Below are 14,669 nucleotides of genomic sequence, written 5' to 3'. Positions count from 1 at the left end.
TCAACAAGTTTTGAAAAATTTACAATTTTAATGCTGATAAAAATACAATAAATACAAAACTCGTCCAACGCACGTGACAACGACTAGTAGTAAGAATAATCATAAATGCCATAAATATGGAACCAATAATGGAAAATCCCATTTTCACATAAGGAAATATTTCATTCTTCCATCTATGACAATATTTAATTATTTTCACACATACACTCACGACATCCACATTTCTCACACACCAAAAGTCATTTCGTTTGCCCTACATACATAAGTGGGTTCTTAGTAGTCAAATACTTCACACTCATTTTATCAAATTCCATTCAAGTTACAAGGTAAGTGATGTTGCACGTGGTTTATATGAACTTGTATTTTGTATTTTAAATTTTGAAATTTGTTTTATGGGCCATATATGTTTATGATAAGAGGGTCGGAGTTTAGTAGCGCTATGCACAGAAATTACTACCACCTATGTTGACAATGTTGGTTGTGTCAAAAAAGTGTTTCTTAAAAAAATGAGTTATTTTTTAAACTGTCCAATGACGTGACATGTTGTCGATAACGTTATCAAAATTATTGTAAATCAAGCATTGTTCCTAATTCATAGGAAGTCCAGTACCACCTAAACAATGATGATCACCAAATTCACTACCCGTAACCATAAAAAAATTAGGTTAAATATACAATCCATTTTCTTGATGCCCTTCAAAACTACTAAAAACCTTAATCACTTCAAAAACATGATGACCTTCATCATCCAAAATACCAAGAGAAATTAAGCCCATATCTCCATTTTTTAAATTCATTTTCAACCACGTATTTAATGAAATTTACCACTTTTATCAAATTTTTTTAATCAAAATTTACCAAAAATCGAATTTCTATCTAAATCAAACAGGGCCTAAATGTCACCTGAGGCCAGCACATGCCTGATATTCAAAAAGGTGTCTAATGATTCCATCATCCTAATGCCAAGAGAAATTAGGCTCCAATCTTCTATAGTTTTGTAACCAAGACTGAATAGGGAACATTCAATCTTGATCTTTGTCTGGATCATACGCAGTCATTAAATGGATACTTTCAATTTTTGTAACTAGGTATAGTATTTTGATCATTTAAGGATTTATTTATTTATTTGTGTGATCATAACATTCCTTCTTAAAATTTCCTTATTTCCCATAATTATAGAATTTTTTATCCTTATCCCTAGACTCTGTCCTAATGTAAAATTTTCTGTTTTTCATTGGGACTCAGTATAAAGTTTGAGGATCTGAGGACCAGATTAGAATATTTTCAATTCTTGAGGGACCAAAATGAAAATTTTTGGAAATCAGATTTAATTGAATGCATGATGAAATTAAGGTTTACTAGTCATGATATAAATTAGTTGTGGATCAGAATGAAATCAATGAGTAATTGCAATATTTGTAAATTTAAGGATCTAGACTACATTTTAGGAAAAATATCATTTCATAATTTGAAGACTTAAATTATATTTTTAAGGATGATTATAATTTGAGGTTTAGAAATATCATTTTAAACGTGGTTTCAGTATTTAAATCCGCGTATGATGTGACTAAAATTTCCTAATTCGATCTTAAGACAGGTATAGGGTTGCAAACATTAATTTCAGATGAACTCAAATTACTTTGTATTACTACAAGAACATTCCAATTGAAATTGAAATCATCTTGCTCAAAAAATGATCAATCTAAATGATTAATCTATAATATTATAAATGTCCAATCATCACCCTTTATATGATTTTCCAATTGAAAAAAAAAATTATTATAATTAGGTTAAAAGTACCGTTGATGAAAATAAATTCTGAAAAGTTGTGAGTTCATGGTCCACTTCCACTTACTACAATAAAAGCAGTTTTTTTTTTGGATATCCAGGTATCCCAACTTACACTAGATTAAATCCTGGACCCCCAAGACCATTACCCCTAGAACCTTGGAGGGGGTAAATCGCGGGTTATGCTTCAACTGGATCACAGGTTCTCCCCATCGCCTGTACACTTCTGCGCACAAGAGATCCTCCTCCAAAGTGATTGCTCCATACCAAATAAATCTAACCACAGGTTCCCACTAGGATTCGAACCTCCACCCTGCCGCTGAAAGCAAGACAATGTTGATTAATCCACCAATTGAGCTGTGCCCAGAGGGCAGTTTTTTTTGGCATTCTTATAGCATGCATATGAGGCATGCCTTGCAAAGAAGAAATACTTCAATAGGATGGTCATACCGTCCACGTGGTACGACCATCCTATAAAGGAGGGCCATCTCGATGGGTGGTCCACTACACAATCTCGAGGTGTGTGGGCCACCCACAGAAGTGGTGTCTCAGCATTAGGCAGTCACTTCACATGACGATGCGACCATCCTATCAAAGTGTTTCTCCTTAAAAATACTATTTATGATCGTTTTGACATGAAAGTGTACTTTACATCACACCATACTGTATATATATTATTAAAGTTCATTTTATTATTTTCAACAATGGTACGACCGCGCTACCGAAATATATATATATATATATGTATATATATATATATATATTATTAAAATTCATTTTATTAATTTCAACATGATTTGAACTTTTTTGTCCTACCTGTATTATTAAAATTCATTTTATTAATTTCAACATGATTTATATATATATTATTAAAATTCATTTTATTAATTTCAACATGATTTGAACTTTTTTGTCCTACCTGTATTATTAAAATTCATTTTATTAATTTCAACATGATTTGAACTTTTTTGTCCTACCTTTTTGTTCGTTTATATATATATATAATTTTCAACATGATTTGAACTTTTTTGTCCTACCTTTTTGTTCGTTTAAATGCCATCCAAAATTTGTGTCCATTGTCAACAAGAGCACATTTTAGTTGTCTGTTTTTTGGGAGACATACTCAAAGGGAAATTATTAGAAGAAGATTGAGATTTTCCAAAAGCATAGTACCATTGGTGTGGTCATTCACATCGCCCTAGATACCTACGGACATATTATTGCAAGGAAAAACAACCTAAGTTATGTTCTTTGGGAGTTGGGACTCTCAAATTTCTCATCATCTTCTCTCTTATTTAGCTCCCACGTCGTTGAAAAATTGTGAGTTCCATAAGAAATGTAATTAAAATTAATTATTGATTTTGACTTAAATTTTAATTAATTTTTTTAGCTGAACTGAAAATTGGCCTAGCCATCGTGTATTCCTCATAGTGGTGTACTTAGATATTCTTGCAAAATATATATAAATCAAAATTTTGCAAGTTCAAGTAATCGATACGAAATGTAATTAAAATAAAAAAACAAACAAACATGCAACATACTTCGTATAAATAGTGTACTTCAACGTTTTTGTCGAAAACAAAGAGAGCAATATTAATAATGAGAAAGGAGAAAGAGGATGAACAAAAATATGTGATGTATCTCAAGCCCACTTTGCCAAGAGAGAGACACATCCAGCGCCTAGAAGAAGAGAAATATTTGCATCTAATTGAAGCTTTCCATTGCTTTGCATTCTTGGACTCATAAAGTCGGCTGAAAGAAGATCTACTAGTGCCATTTAAATTAAGATTCCGGCTGATCCTGAGTTAAAAATTCCCTCAACAATAAGAGCATTGGGACTGGTCTCACTATAAATGTTTGTTATTCCAATACCTATCACGATGCCTATTGGAGTTGTGAGAGAGAAGAAGAGGGCCATTATTGCAATTGCGCGTGATTTAAACTTAGCCTGTAAATTAAGAACACGAATAATTAAGCTAAGCACTAAGATGCATTCAAAAGAATCTTTCCAAAAAGCATGCAATATCTATCGCTCCTCCTGATACTTGTGCATTATCTATTGACCAATAAACCATGCTCGAGCTTGCATGTGATCGTTTCGAAGAATTCCCACTTTGCAAGTATGTTCCCGTGAATACTTGCGAATTACGAAGCACTCATTCGTGTCCATCTTAGTTGCTCTTAAGCGCCAATTGCAACTGCCTTCGACGCAGGCAACTCTCAACAATGACTTGTTTGATTTCTTTACCTTGAACTCAAAGTTATATTTTAATGCCAGCCGGTGCACAGCTTCCAGCAAATCTTTCTTGGTTTCAAACAGTTGCTCGACATACAAGTCCTCATAATCGGGAGCCACACGGGAAGAATTGGAGGACGGTCCACTTGTGAGCTCCCACTCGACTCATGTCTCTGTTGAGATAAAGCAATCAAATTCTCATTTGTAAACTCGTTTATATTCTCATTGTCTTTAACCGTCGACGGAATTCTGCTTGTAATGGCGACATCACGATCAGAAGCAACTGTCTCAGAAATAACCACATCATCCGCAGGAACTATCTCCACTGTCTCCCAAAAACCTCGATCATTGTTATCCGTCCTATCTGAATCTTCGCGTTCACCTTCGATAACATCCTTTGTAATTAAAGTCACACCAAGAACAGTCGGAGTCCGATACATTTTATTCAATTCTAATAGATAATTCAATTCAGTATCATTAGTAATGAATACTGATGGCATCGGAATGGATGAATCCCCATAACCGTTGAATAGATATTTCAATTGCATATCGTATTGAGATTGATCGACATTCAACTTCTTTTGCAAATCGTGGTACATTTCTAAATATGGTGTACTCTCTGTTATGGGAATTACAATACAACCACGTATGTCACTCATCCATTTCCATTCCCATCGATTATTTTCATTCAATTCGAAATCACCGAAATAACAGACGGGGATTATCATATCTGCATGAGGAAATGGATTTAATCAACTTCATTTATTAATTATAAGAAAAAATAATGCATTGCCAACAAAAATCAGTGTTAACAGTCGGCTGTCAACAGTCGACTGTTGGCTGTTAAACAGCCAAACAGCCGACAGCTTTGCTGTTTTCCGCATTACGAAGAAAAAAATTATAGGTCTGTTCAAATTTTTTTTATACGTAAGATCTGCTAAAAAAAATTAATACTAACTATTACTATGTCGAAATAAATTTTTTCTATTCAAACGTATACTAATTTACTTAAAAAGAAATTAAACATGCGTAAATATATTTACCGATTTGAAGAAATTGATATGAAATTTTTTTTCGACTTCAGCGTTTGAACGTTTTTTGAGATGTTGCGGTTCAGGCAGATGAAAAATGAGAGTTTTTTTTGTTTTGGAAGCTCGTTTTGAAGTTTTATAAGTGGGGAAGTGTTTGATTTTCAATTATTAACTAAAAGGATAGTAAAGTCTTTTCAACAATACATTGTTTTGTAATTGTATAATGCATTTAAGGAAATCCTTGTCTTTTAACATTCAAGAGGCCAATGTGATAATATTCATGATTTTCAAAGTCAAAGTGAAATTTCCTCTCTTTGACTGGGTTAAATTTAAAAGTACCCTCGTATGTATAGCCAATCACCATATATTTTTGAAATAACAGGTGTACACACAACGAATAGCCATGCCAAAAACACTTAAATAATAAATATAATAATAGAGGCTTTTCAAAACTGCAACGAATTTTAGCTCGGATTTGGTTCAACTAGAAATCAGTTTTTCAGTATATTATAATAAAATTTTATGAAATTTGTGATTGAAATATTGATAAATTTGTGGGTCTAATGAAATGTGTAATAAAAAATTAATTTGAAAAAAAAAGTTTTAAAAATAGGGATTAGATACACGTTTAATGTTAAATCAAGTGCCGAAAATATCAACTTTTCGCCATGTTAATATAAAAAATCCAAAACTTATTTATATGTATTTTGTGCGACTGTTGAAGTTTGCAATTATTCCAACCCAGAATAAGTATAATATGCAAATGGTTGGAAGCCATTAATATGGAGAACGTATTTTCGTGACAAATCAAGAGGGTACACCAGATGCAGATTTTGTCACGGTAAAGGATTATAGTAAAAACAAATTTTCACTTTTACCCTCATTTCCTTGTTTTACTAAATTCCCTTTACTAGCGTTTCACCCCCATCTCGCCCCACCCAAAAAAAAAAAAAAAATCTTTCAGGCTGTAGTCATTTCTTTGTTCGAAACGGTAGAAATTGAATGCAAGAAATTATCGTATAGTGGTCGGAGTGCCTTCTATTGTGCACTGATCTCATTATACAGATGCCGTACACACGTGCACTGCTCTGCATGCTAAAACAAGAATTCGAATTAATCCCGAGTACATGGATTAATTTCACATGGGCCTATCAGGTCCTCACTGTAGTAGGCGGGCCTCACATGTAATTAAAAAAATGTGGCGAGCCCCACTGTGTGTGTATCCTAGCACATGTACTTCTAGTTTAAGTAGGATTGCAAAAATTCAGCACCTGTTTGAGCCACTTTATTTTCTGAGAATGTATTTTGAAATAATATATTGATGAAGAATGTGTGGTTAAAAAATAAAAAAAATTGGGTTGCATATAATTTTATTTTATTGAAAAATGTTTGGTTGAAAAGAAGAGGGAAAAAATGTATTTTGAAAAAAAATAGAGATCAAACAAGGGCTTAATAACATTTACAAGTCCCTTTTGCTTGTCAGCTATGAATATTCAGTCATAACTATTAACAATTTCCAGATCATCTCTTAGCAACTCCAAAACCCATTTCCAGTTCTCACCATTCTCAATCTCTATTTTCAAGATCGCCTTTTGTTTTAAACATCAAACCTGTTAACACACAACTAAAATAGTTCTGGAGGATATTTCACAAAATATATTCATGTCAAAGGTGTATTCCACAATGTAATTCACTTGTAGGGGCAATTAAAAAACATATGATAAAGGTTGGGGGTACTATCGAATAGTAGCGGATATAGGATTTTGAGTGAGCAAGTGCGATCGTTGACCATTGATCGTCGTTGACAATAAAATATTAAAAATTAAATATAATTTCAAGGCCTCATCTACTTCTATCGCTTGAGCAAGTGCGATTGTTGACCATTGATCGTCGCCGACAATAAAATATTAAAAATTAAATATAATTTCAAGGCCTCATCTACTTCTATCGCTTGAATACCTTTTCCGAATACCAAATTATGTCAAAGTATCTACTCACTAGTGCACAAGAAAATTTGAATACGCACATGGAAAATGGAAGAATGAATAATGCAGAAGAACAAATGAATTTAATTACACCTAACTATGAATCAACTAGAGAATAAACAAAAACATGGAACAATTTTGAATAGATTGTAACTGTGAAAGTATCCACGATATCTCAAGTTAACACTAGAATCCTATCTCCAAATCCACAACTCCGACTTATTTTTTTTTTTTTTAAAGCATTGTAATATATGACCTCAAAATGAAATCTTCATAGTTCTAGTAACAAAAACTTTACTTGGTAAGCGATCTGATCTAAGGGAACGCCTAATTAGTAATGGAGACTGTGGGTATAAACGTAGTGCCTCCACAACAGTAAGTCGCAAGTACCTAAAAAATATGGAATAAAATATTAAGATCTGATAAATATTAGCAAAATTCCAAGTTTGCATATAGGAGTCAATGAAAATAACAAAAGATCCCATTAATTGAACATCGTGAAATGGCACTGTTGATCGATAGATGTTGGCAACAGTGAAATAAAAGATCATAAAAACTTTTACAAACCCCATTTTTTCCTTGGATGCAAAGATATTGTAAAATGAACTTTCATGACACGTGAGTTTAAATGAAGGAAGATGGAAATTTTGTCAAGAAAATGGCATATTGTTAGTAGATTATAAACTCACTTATAAACACATAATAAACATGCTACATTAAATTGTTGCTTGCATTTTCTACTTCAGGATAATGTATCTTTTTCAAGGGTCCTAGCCATAGTTGTTACGTTTTGTTGCACGTAGCTGACCCACTGTAGTCCTTGGCTCACTCAAGCCGAAGCACATGGTATGGTGGCCTCGACCCTAAAGCTAATGTGGAATGCAACTTAGCCAGAATTAACATCTCTATCGAAGCTAGGCATCATGAAGTCCGAAAAGCATTGGCTGAATTGGTTCATTCCGAGACCCTTATGCCAAACCTAATGCCTCCAAAGCACCTTTAGTATCACTTCTTCCAAGAGATCCGTTTTTACAAGTATCTTCTTCGAATGATTGATGGGACGCCTATTATAGAGTTAAAGTGTTAAGTCTTGTCAAACAAAGTAATAGCAATGCCAATAAATAAATGTATAGGTGGCTAGCAAGGAAAAAATGATGTCTCGAATTAGATATATGAATCAAGGAGATGAGGCCACGTGTACTCCCATTTGAGGGCAACAATTCATTTTGTACTACTATAAATACTCCCATATACCACCATTGCAAAACTAATGCAAGATTGAATACAAGAACAATACACTTCGCTATATTTTCTTGCAAATACAAACGAGTTTACCTTACATTTACTCACTGCAATTAGTAATTATTGTACAATTGGTCCACATATAAACCGTCAGATTCCGAACATTGTTGACTTATGTCGTTGAGTCACTCACATGTCCCTTCCTAGACCGTTCCTAACTCCAGGTTCGCTGGGCCTTCATCTCTTTCGCCTCAGTCTTTATTTTTTTTAGCCTCTCCTCAGCGCAGGCCAACTTGTCAACTGAGGCCTCGTTCCTTGTCTGAATGTCAGCCAGGGCCTCCTAACACTCCAAGGCGATGCCTAAGATCCAAACACTTTGACTCACCATTGCCTTGGTGAGGTCTAACACATCGCAAGTGGACATATACATCTGCCATCGGTCCGTCCAGAATTTGTAAAAACTAGCTGTGGCACATCGGACCTCAGTAGGCAAGACGTCAAGCAATGCAGGGGCCATGTCCTCCTCGTGCCCCGCTGGGAAACTTATGGACTTCATTGGAGTCCTCTCAACCCGAGGCCTCTTTATAGTTTCTAAGGCTCTCGTCGCTTCTTTTTCAGCTGTCTCTCTTGTAGTCTCCTCTTCTTTACTCCATCGAACCATTTCAATTTTGACCACCTTCATCACGGATTCCATTAGCTTCGGTGCTGGAAAGACCCCTTACTCGAGTAGGACACAGAGGTCCCAAATTTCCCTAAAGATTTGTTGATGTGCACCAGTTTCATCTTCTTCTAAGGCTCATCTGTGGCCTTCTCTTTACCTTTCTCAGGCATGGGGGGCACTTCTTCCTCAATTCCTTTCCCAGCATAGTCTTTACTGAGGCACTCCAGCCTGCCCCTCACCTCTTTGGCAGCACAGGAGCTAAGCTTCAAAGCTTTGGCCCCAACAGTAGAAGTGGTCTTTAGAATACTTGCCATGTCAAGAGTGGGGTACTCATTCTTCTTGAACATGTCTGCAAGCAACAACAAACAAAAGTTAGAACTTAACAACAAAATATTGAAATAAAACTCAAGTATAATTGCCTCTTATCCTTGGAGGCCATGAGTCCAAAATCGATAAAGTATCTACTCCTCTTTATGTGGTGGTCAAAGTGGCAACGCTTCAGAGGACACTTGTAGATGTCCAAGATGACGTCAAACTCTGCTTCATGTAGCTTGTAGCGTGACCCAGAATCTGCAAAGAAGGTTGCACAGGTTAGAAAAAGTTTTGGAAAAACAATTATAAATTATAGAAGGTGAGGCACTCATGTGTTTCATAGTATTGGGTCAGCACCATGCATGTTGAGTCTTTATTCCCCTTTACCGTCTGTTACTTGTCCCAAACCCAAAACCACGACTCTTTCCTTCCCTTGATGGAAGAAGACATACCTATCATAACGGGCCCATGAGCCCCTCAGAGAGTCAAGTAGTACCACTCTTAGACTCATATTTGCCTAGGACCCAAGGTTGGAAAAGGGTTTGGAAGACATGCAGAGGTGAGACAATTCATTCTACAAGAAGTAGGACCCAACTAACTAGCTCCACCCGTTCGGTAGAACTTGGGTCGGAGCCAACATAGGGTTCCTAAGCACTGCCTTGAAGGAAGGATGCAGAAAAAGATGCATTCTAGCTTTAAACAAGTATTTATTGACGCCACTCAGCCTCGACCTCGAAAATAGGCACGTTAGTGGGCTTCGGAGACTAACATTTCTATATTATGGGGTATACAGTATCTATCCCTAAGTTTGGCTAATCTCTTAAGGTCATAGCAGAATGTATCCTAGCAGTCCCCAGTCCACCTTTTAATCTATTAGCTCCTCTGTCATTGCATAACACTCAACCTTAGACCCCCTAGTTCTTGCTCCCTCACCAAATGTGGTTGTGGTTACCAACTCTTTACCCACCCCGAAATCCATGTCAGAAATACAAAATTGATAAAGATCACAAAAAAATGAACTTTATAAAGGAAAGTACCTACACGAAGGACTCTAACTGAACCGAAGCTTGACATCATGAAGTCCAAAGAGCATTGGCCGAAGTGGTTCAGTCTGAGGCCCATATGCCGAACCTGATGCCTCCGAACCACCTTCAGTATCACTTTTTCTAAGAGATCCGTTTTTACGAGTATCTTCTTCGAATGATTGATAGGACGCCTATCATAGAGTTAAAAGTGTTAAGTCTTGTCAAACAAAGTAGTAGCTATGCTAATTAATAAACATATAGTGAGCTAGCAAGTCAAAAATGATGCCATATATGAATCAAGGAGATGAGGTCATGTGTAATCTCATCCGATGGCGACAATTCAAATTGTACTACTATAAATATTTCTCCATACCACCATTGCAAAACAATGCAAAATTGAATACAAGAACAATACACTTCACTATACTTTTCTTGCAAATACAAACAAGTTTACCTTACATATACTCACTACAATTGGTAATTATTGTACAATTGTTCTACAAATGCACCGTCGGATCTCGAACATTGTCGTCTTACGTTGTTGAGCCGTTTCTATGGCCCTTTCTAGACCGTTCTAGACTGTTGTCTATCTTAACATGTTGGACTTGACTTACATGTGTGCTAGTGGGTCTAGTATCTATTATCCAAGCGGCCCTAACCGAAAGCGAGGTCAACAGTTGTAGAAAACATCCAGAAAATAATTTATTGATTATGCTATATTGTTAATTCTTGGTATCTCAATCAACATGTGACATTCAACAACAAATTAAGCCCTTATTTGTTGGAGATTAAAATAAGATTTTTAGTAAGTTTTGATAAAAATTGATGAAGTGTGTTGTTGAAAATCAGTGGGTCCCATGATATTGTTAAAATTAATTGTTATCTTTGATTTAAAATCTAGATTTTAATTCCTACCAAACAAAGGTTAAGTCTTGCTTCTAATAAATAGGGGACAACCACATAAATTAGTTTTCGCTACTCTGTCTTGTGCAATAAAAATCCATTTGATGGAGATCCTTAATGATATAACATGAGTAATGTTGTGTATGTAGCTCAAATAGAGTGGAATACGTGTTCCCTGGATCTGCTCCAACATCGGCCTTGCGCGGGTTTAATTCACTATCTGGTTGTTAAGGATGTTAAATGGGTGCAGGAGCCAAGCCTTTGCGGTACGGTACAGGGGTATTTTCTTGTATGGCCTTAAAGTCTTGTATGGGCCTAAGCTAGAGTTAGTATAAATAATAATGTTGTAACCTTATTTTTCACACTAAATAAAATTATCTTTGCTTCACTCTCGTGGACGTAGACATACCGCCGAACCACGTAAATACTTGTATTGTTTTCTCTCTTTCATCACTTTATTATTGGGCATAAAATCCAACAAATAATTGATACAAAACCCCTTGACCATTGCCTCTGTTGTAGAATACCCCATATCCTTTCATTTTGGTGCGAAACTCCTAGATGGCCCAAACCTTTGAGAAATACCTATCTTATTGTCCAGTTCCATTAATTTAGTTGTTAAATGTAGTAAATAGGGCCAAAACTAAAAAATGGTATTGACGCATTACCCCTATATATAATATATACTTATGTTCTTTGGGACACTTAAATTTCTCATTATCTTCTTTATTATTTAGCTCCCATGTCATTGAAAAATAGTAAGTTTCATAAGAAGTGTAGTTAAAATTAATTGTTGTCTTCGACTTAAATTTTAATTAACATTTTTAGCTGAACTAAACATTGGCTTAGCCATCATGTCTTCTTCATAATATCATGGTGTACTTAGACATTTTTGCAAGATATGTATAAATCAAAATTTTGGAAGTCCAAATAATTGATGCGATATGTAATTAAAATTAAAAAAACAAACAAACATGCAACGTACTTCGTATCAATAGTATACTTCAAGGTTTTTTGTCGAACAAAGAGAGCAATATTAATAATGAGAAAGGAGAAAGAGGATGAACAAAAACATGTAACATATCTCAAGCCCACTTTGCCAAGAGAGACATAGATCCAGCGCCTAGAAGAAGAGAAATATTTGCACCTAATTGAAGCTTTCCATTGCTTTGCATTCTTGGACTCATAAAGTCAGCTGAAAGAAGATCTACGAGTGCCATATAAATTAAGATTCCGGCCGATGCTGAGTTAAAAATTCCCTCAACAATAAGAGCATCGGGACTGGTTTCACTATAAATGTTTGTTATTCCAATACCTATCACGATGCCTATTGGAGTTGTGAGAGAGAAGAAGAGGGCCATTATTGCAATTGCGCATGATTTAAACTTAGCCTGTAAATTAAGAACACAAATAATTAGGCTAAGCATTAAGATGCATTTAAAAGAATCTTTCCAAAAAGAATGAGGAATTAAAAATAAATAAATAAATGATCGATCGTAAAAATCAATATTCAAACCATTTTTTCCCTAAATAATGATTGTTGAGCAGGGGTTTAATATTACAATTAAAAAATAATTATTTTAAATCATGATATAAAAATAGTAACGAATTAAAATAAATGGATATAAAAAAAGGATATAATAAGAACTAAAATTTATTGTAGTAGAAAATGAAGAGCAAAATGGAAAATATGAAAACCTGAAAAAATTGCACTAAATGAAATACTGAGACGAGAATTATAAGTATGAATACCTGCGTTATGCATCCTCCTAACCCTATGCCTTCGAAGAACTGATGGAAGGTCAAAGCAGCAATTAAAGGCTTTATTGTTTTAGGACTTTCAGAAGCACCTAAGGCAATTCCAATAATTACAGAATGGACTATAATTCCCAACTCCAACACCTACAGCACAACGAAAATTAAGCAAGAAACCCCAAATTGAATAAAGATGAAAACATAGATGAATTGTTCTATTCTTCTTATCGACTTTTTAATATGGAAATCATGTCTTAAAATGGTATAAAAGTCCATTAAACCACCAATCGAGCGATTCGACCCAATTAAGACTCAAGAAATGAGCACAAAAATTTTAAGATTGGTATGCTCAAACGAATCACAATTTGTGTTATTCCTCTTGACAAAGTTGATCGGTTAAGATAGAATCCAAAGTCTTAACTAGTAACAAATAATTTCAGCTTCAAACACAGCAAACTTAGTAAATCAAGACGAACACCTGTGAGATTACGCGGTGACGAAGAAGTTGTGTTTCACCAGAATCAGTTTCCATCGATACTGCTCCATGTGCATGGCCATGGGTGGCATGAGTATGAAGAGGGACAACTCCTTCTTCGCCGGTAGGTATTTCCGTCTTGCCGCTAGATTTCTTGCTGTAATAGGAGGTTGCATATGTGTCCACCATAAGAGTCCCAATGGCGGCAACCATTGCGACAAAGCCCGTGAATGGAAAATCTCCCCACGGATGGGCACTGATACACGGAGATGTCAAGTTTTCGAACGCATCGGGAAGCACGTGGATGAAACCCGTCGACAAAATTACTCCGGCTGCGAATGCCTTTATAATAAAGAAAAAGCTTCTCTCTGGACTCAAAGCTGGTATCGTCTTCCCCAAAACAGGAAGACAAACCCCAATTGCACTGGCGACGAGGATTGAAGCAAGTGCAGCTAACTTATATTTGAGTGCTAAACTTTTGTTCCGATCTTCTTCGTCGGCTTCACATGTACATTCGCCTAAAACTGCAGTCGGAAGTAGTACGAGGAAAGCCAAGAAAACCATCTTGCAAATCCATCCACGCGGATATGACTGAAAATTCATTATGGGATAGTGGAGATTCAAGAATTTTACTAAAAAGTGAGTGTAATTTTCTATCAGAATGGTGGGTACTCTTTAAGGTTCTTGTGTACATCAATGTTTTGAAAACGAGTCGTGCTATATAGAATTATTCACTGAAAACTGTCATTGACTCAGAAAAGAGAGTCAATGAGTTATAGGAGTTTCAATCGGGTCGTTCCGAAAATTAAAATAAATTAAATAAAGTCTAATACAAAAATGTATTATTTACAAAAATAATTTATTATATGAATATATGCATTTTTAAGAAGACACTTCGTTTGTATGGAATGAATTATATGAGTAATATTTTTAAAAGTAAGGTAATTGATAATGTAAAAAAAAAAAAAAAACACTAAAATTGTTAGAAAATATTTGTACGAATAAAAGTTTAATGAAATTACATACATAATGTGAAAATATTGAATAAATTGAATTGTAATATTTTGTTTACTTATTTGTTTATGCTAGACAATGGGTGGACCTTATTTTCAACCATTAGAGTGATGTCGACCAGCTTTGTGGTTAGACGAGCACGAAAAATATTCGAATTTAGAGATGTATATTTGACTAAGTTTAAAACAATTACTTATGAGTAAGTTAAAGGTAAATAAATGATTTTTAAAATAAAAAATTAT

The 14,669-nt window shown here is 35.0% G+C and overlaps 1 protein-coding gene across 2 annotated transcripts; it reads right to left on the bottom strand.

Moving 5' to 3' along the window:
- Positions 1-3,550: 3,550 nt before the first annotated feature.
- Positions 3,551-14,130, bottom strand: LOC111372340 (zinc transporter 5-like). Of its 2 annotated transcripts, none has more exons than XM_022994630.1 (3): positions 13,417-14,130; positions 12,936-13,085; positions 3,551-3,736 (listed from the first exon to the last, which is right to left on the bottom strand). In XM_022994630.1, exons 1-3 carry the CDS (start codon positions 14,014-14,016, stop codon positions 3,566-3,568), a joined length of 921 nt encoding a protein of 306 aa, XP_022850398.1. In that variant the 5' UTR covers positions 14,017-14,130; the 3' UTR covers positions 3,551-3,565. The 2 variants fall into 2 exon arrangements, with proteins under 2 accessions (XP_022850398.1, XP_022850397.1); XM_022994629.1 differs by lacking the exon at positions 3,551-3,736 and adding an exon at positions 12,109-12,574 and having other exon boundaries at positions 13,417-14,129.
- Between the last annotated feature and the right edge of the window lie 539 nt (positions 14,131-14,669).

The sequence above is a fragment of the Olea europaea genome, chromosome 23, assembly GCF_002742605.1.
Source record: "Olea europaea var. sylvestris chromosome 23, O_europaea_v1, whole genome shotgun sequence".
Lineage (NCBI taxonomy): Eukaryota > Viridiplantae > Streptophyta > Magnoliopsida > Lamiales > Oleaceae > Olea > Olea europaea.
The sequence above is the reverse complement of the archived record's forward strand: the minus strand, read 5'-3'. Positions and strand labels throughout refer to the sequence as shown.

Coding starts and splice junctions, on each gene's coding strand:
- LOC111372340 (XM_022994629.1), bottom strand. CDS start 14,016: ATGAATTTTCAGTCATATCCGCGTGGATGGATTTGCAAGATGGTTTTC. Junction 13,086..13,416: donor GTCACCGCGTAATCTCACAG/GTGTTCGTCTTG, acceptor GTTGTGCTGTAG/GTGTTGGAGTTGGGAATTAT. Junction 12,575..12,935: donor TAGGAGGATGCATAACGCAG/GTATTCATACTT, acceptor CTTAATTTACAG/GCTAAGTTTAAATCATGCGC.